Raw genomic sequence first — 5,253 nt, 5'->3', positions numbered from 1 at the left:
ATGTTCCTTCTAGTTTTTCTAATTTTGGATTAACTGGGAAACCTTTGATCAAGTTAGATTTTCTCTGTAAATGGGGAGAAACGCTGGAATCAGGGAGTGACTGGATGAGCTTCTCCCAGGATCAAACAGAGTCACATGCAGCTGGATGCTGAACTTCCTCCTCATGTTCCTCATCAATCTTCACCCATTCCTAATCCCAGCAACGTCTTTGTCAAACTAACTTAGTTCGTATTTGTTGTGATGTGGGTCCAATTCCGCCAATAAATTCCAGGACATGACTGAACACAAGCGGCCTGAACTCTGAGGAGCTGCTTTATGAAGGAATAGGATGTTTTAAGGGAGTAATGTACAATCCAAAAGGTTGTAAAAAAAATAATCTGGGAGTATTTTAATCCATCCATCCATTACAGTTTGTATTTTTCTACCATCAGTCAGAAAGCTGTGGTTCTGTGATGCTGAGGCTGCAGGATGCTCGAATAAAGAGTCACAGAAAGTGTCTTTATTTCCAATTACTTCTTTGGTTAAATCTTATCCATTTTGTTCCACGTCAAGAAACGGAACCGAAGAGATCCATCGTCCTCCTCCCTGTATCTCTGTGGGAATAATCCGATATTTAATTTTACTATGAAGACGGGACCATCTGGATCCCAATGAAGAGCAAAATTCCAATTAATGAGCAAAAATAATCGTCAAGATTAGTGATTCCCAACCTAGTGGTCTGTGAGTGCATTGCAACGGGTACATGAAAACGTTTTATTTCACAGGTAATAAAATAAAATAGGGCTGGGGTCCTTCCTGCTTTGTGAGGACAAAACTAAGAATCAAACAAGTTTTTTTCAACCAAAAAATCAGTTCTTCTTCTATGTTTGAGTTTGATACACATCCAAACCCAGCTGAGGAACAGACTGGATGTAGAGAACACACTAAGACTCAACTTTATTTATCCCTTGGGATTATTCCTTCAGGGAAATTCTGATTCCAGTAGCTTATATAGGGTACAGTGAGTTAAAGCAAAATGCCATTAAAGAGTTGTGTTTATTGTACCAAAAAGCATAAAGGGGAAAGAAAAGTTTTAATGTCCCGGAATATGTTTCCTTTAGACATAAAAATAGCTGCACAGTAGAGAGCTAAGAGAGGACTATATAGTCGTAGTTGACTTGGATTATTGCACTTGTACTGCAGAGATGTACTGACTTTATAAATAAGTTTTAAAAAAATTACACAGGCTACACAGTAGTTGGCATGTGTTATTGCACAGTGAGGGACAAGAATTTTGCTCATTAGTGACAATAGGCAATGTTTTGCATAAGATGTCCAAGGAAGGGGGTGCTGACCCTTGTCCCTATTCCTATCACCTCCTCCTTCCTCCAAGTGAGGCTTGATGGCTTGGGGAACAAAGGAGTTCAGCAGTCCTGGTCCTGCATTTGGGGAGGTAAAGTATGCCACTGATTAGGCTCCTCTGAGTGGTGAAGACACTGTAGACGGCGGCCGGCATTGTTCATAATGTCCAGCAGTGTCCTTGTCTCTACTACCATCCCCAGAGAGTCCAGCTTCTTGCCAGTCACAGAGGTGGCTCGCCTGACCAGTTTGTCCAGTCTGGAGGTGTCCTTCATGGATGTGCTGCTCCCCCAGCACATCACTGGCAACCACAGACTGTTAGAACATCTCCAGCAGCTTATTACAGATGTTAAACAACCTCATTCGCCTCAGAGAGTACATCCTGCTCTGTGTCTTCCTGTGCAGGGTGATGGTGTTTGTTGACCACTCCATTTTATTGTCCAACCAGACCCCAAGGTATTTGTATGAATCCACAGCCTCCATCTCAGCCCCCTCCAGTAGTACCGGCTTAGTCTTTGGTCCATTCCTCCCAAAGTCTATGACCAGCACCTTTGTCTTGGAGATGTTGAGCTCCAGGTGGTTGGTGCCACACAAGATTCCTGTACACCTCCTCTATGTTGCCTGTGATACACCCCACAATGGCTGTGTCATCTGCGCACGTCTGCGTGTCACACAGCTCAGAGTTGTAACAGAAGCCCGTGGTGTATAAGATGAAGAGGACAGGGGCCAGCACTGTGCCCTGAGGGGCTCCAGTACCGCTGACCACAGTTCAAACATGGTGTCTTTCAGCTTGACATACCGTGGCCTGTCTGTCAGGTAGCTGGAGATCCATGTCACCAGGCAGGGGAAGACTCCAATGCTATTCAGTTTGTCTTTGAGCAGGGAGGGATGGATGGTGTTGAATGCACTTGAGAAGTCCAGGAAGAGAATCATGCTGTGGCATTTCCCTTATCCGGCTTGGAGTGGACTCGGTGTAGTAGGTAGAGGATGGCGTCCTCCACTCCTACACCTGGTCGATATGCAAACTGCAGGTGATCCGCTCCATTGTCTTCATCAGATGCGAGGTACGTGCAACAGGCTGAAAATCATTCAGTTCACTGGGCCGAGTCTTTTTAGGAACAGGTGTGATGCAGGATGTCTTCCATAGGGTAGGCACTCTTTCTAGTTGTAGGCTAAGGTCAAAGACCCGTTGTAGTGGTTCCCCCAGTTCAGTAGCACAGATTTTTTTAGTACCCGTGGACACAGCTTGTCTGGGTCGAAGTCTCCTCAGCTGTTCTCTGACCTGGTCTGTGGTGATGTGAGGCAGGGAAGGTATTGAGGTCTGGGACAGAGTAGGATGGCAGTGCTGTGATAGCTAAGGCGGGGTGTGTGTGTGTGTGTGTTTATGGGAGATGGCTGCAGCAGCGGTGGAGGGGTCACAGGCTTGTCAAACCTGATGAAGAACTTGTTCAGTTCATTTGCCCTCTCCATCTTTTCTTCATCGGTCCTGGTCTTTGTGTTATGTCTTGTGATGGTTCTCACACCTTCCTAGCATGGCTCTCATGTTATTCTCCCTCAGTTTCTGCTCCACCTTTCTCCTGTAGATGTCTTTGGCTTCCCTCACACAGTGTTTTACCTTCTGCTGTGCTGCCCTCATGGCCTCCTTGTCTCTGCTCCTGAAGGCAGCCTGGTTGCTGTTTAGGACAGCTTTGACTTCCCTCTTTACCCAATGCTTGTTATTCGGGGAGTAGAAGACTGTCTTGACGGGTGAGACCACGTCAGTGCAGAAGTTCAGATAGTCCGTCAGACATTGTGTTATCTCCTCTACAGTATTTCTTGTTTGGTACCTTCCCAGCTTGTTTTGTTCGTATGACCGCCATTGTGGAAAATCGCAAGAACGCTGCGACCCTTTTTCCACCTGGATCCCCCCCTTTTCACCCTCATGTCCATCCGTGTCGCACAAACATATTTGACACCCAGTACAATAACTGTATATTTAAATATAAATATCCATCTATATACAGTAAATACCAATTTAAACACCATGTGCAATGATGACCCAGTATAATGATCACATTCTTCTTTTTTTGACTATTTGAGCTGATGTAACATGTACATTTCTCCACTGTGAAATCAATCAATCTCTAGAATATTAGCTCTGACCACAAAACAGTCTGAAATCGGAGTCAGATGGCCTTTGCTGAGTTTTTCAGATGATGTGACGCATGTTCTGTCAGCTGGACCAGCAGAGCAGAACAGAGACCATCTGCCTATGATTTCAGCCTCTGTTGTTTCTGGAATAACTGAGAATTTAAACGGGCCTCAACTCTGAACAACAATGAGATCAAATCAGTTTATTACTAAAATAGTTTTTATTTTCGGTGTAAAGCTGACAGGCTCCATGGGTGCTCATCGTCGAGGTTCTTGTTCAGTTGAATCGGACTCGTCGCATGGAGCCCACGGTGCTGTTCTGGCTGCCCCAGTCGGAGAAGTTGTTATAGTCACGTTTCTCCAGGACGTAATGGGGTCCCCTGTAGTTGGGCTCCTGATACACCACCCAGCTGCAACAAAACATCGGGAAACATTATTGGACAGCACAGAAGAAATGAGCATCTTATGCAGATGACATTCAGCTTTACTTTGAGCAGACTGAACACATACATGAGTAAATATACATGTCTATACTGTCCTTTCATAATTAAGAGCCTTTTAAGCAGGTCTTCCACATGCCTTTCTTTAAACCCATTTTCTGTTCTATTAAAATGTTTTATTTTATTGGTCTGATATATATTTTTAACATTAAATGTCATATATCCATTGCTAAAAACAGGAAATCCTCAAAGTAAATAGAAATGAAGGCTTGAAAGCATAATTGTGTCTTCGATTTATGTTTTTTTGTTTTTTATTTAGTGATTGATTTACCAAAATTAACCTTATTAATATATATTTAATAATATAATATATTAATTTGTCAAATTTGGTTTATTTGGTTAGTCTAATGCAGGGGTCACCAACGTGGTGCCCGTGGGCACCAAGGGGCCCTCAAGGACAACATGGGGTGCCCTCAGCATCTTTTGAAAACAGAACAATTCACCAGTGGACTAAATCTGAAATTGTATTTTTTACTGAAGCTCTTATTTTGAAGCATTTATGAAGCATTTTATCATATCCATAAATTAGAACATTTGAGGATTTATATGGATTTCATAATGAGAACATCTAAAAGCAAATTAAAAATGAAAAGAAACAATAGAAATATGTTTATCATCTATGAAGTTCAGGTGAACGCCGACTCCTCTAGTTCATAGGTCAGTATTGGTAGCCCGTCCTATGACTCAGTACCCATAAAGTAGCCTTCAGCCTTAAAAAAGTTGGTGACCCCTGGTCTATTGACTAATTCTTTCCCTCATTATGACCTAAAACTTTATTCTAGTGAGACGTTTCAGCTGACCTATCCTAGGACTCTGAGTGGAGCTGCAGGTCCAATAAGACAAACATTATTTGTCTCATTATTTCAAGCTCTAAGTACGGTAGGGGAGGCATGTAGGTGTGGATTGTTGTAAAGATTAACCTTATGACCTTTTTGAAAAGCCAGGACATTTAAAATGAAAGGAAACTGAAAATGTCATTAGGTCTTTTAGCAGGAAACATGCAGTCAAATGAAGACAGGGAGGGCCTATGACACTAAAAAAAAACTTTTTGGTCATTGCAGTCCCTCAAACCTAAAGCCTGCAGGAAAACTGTGGGACAAACTGAAGGGAAGAGGCCATTGGAGAAGGCCTAGGACCCTGGACAGAGTGGACAGGGCCCCTCTGGGATTTTGTGGCATATCATTAATAAACTCTGGCAACACTAAAACAAAACAATCGGTGTGGAAAAGGAACAGAGGCTGAAACGAAACTCAACCAGAAAATCAACTTACGCTCCTCCAAGAAC

General features: G+C 43.0%; 1 protein-coding gene across 1 annotated transcript in view; it reads right to left on the bottom strand.

The window, feature by feature from the left end:
- Positions 1 to 3,703: 3,703 nt before the first annotated feature.
- Positions 3,704 to 5,253, bottom strand: part of LOC107098854 (gamma-crystallin N-B-like) — a 7,977-nt gene continuing 6,427 nt past the window's right edge. Inside the window, exons 6-7 of the mRNA XM_015396713.1 lie at positions 5,240 to 5,253; positions 3,704 to 3,878 (exon numbers count right to left, since the gene is read on the bottom strand). The exon at positions 5,240 to 5,253 is cut by the window's right edge and continues 13 nt beyond it. Of these exons, the coding sequence (XP_015252199.1) occupies positions 3,746 to 3,878; positions 5,240 to 5,253 (147 nt within the window). The 3' untranslated portion in view covers positions 3,704 to 3,745. The remainder of the gene's footprint in view (positions 3,879 to 5,239) is intronic.

This window comes from Cyprinodon variegatus, unplaced genomic scaffold (assembly GCF_000732505.1).
Source record: "Cyprinodon variegatus isolate N-32 unplaced genomic scaffold, C_variegatus-1.0 Scaffold816, whole genome shotgun sequence".
In the NCBI taxonomy this organism is placed as follows: domain Eukaryota; kingdom Metazoa; phylum Chordata; class Actinopteri; order Cyprinodontiformes; family Cyprinodontidae; genus Cyprinodon; species Cyprinodon variegatus.
Note: the sequence above shows the minus strand (reverse complement) of the source record. Positions and strands in the feature narration are given on the sequence as shown.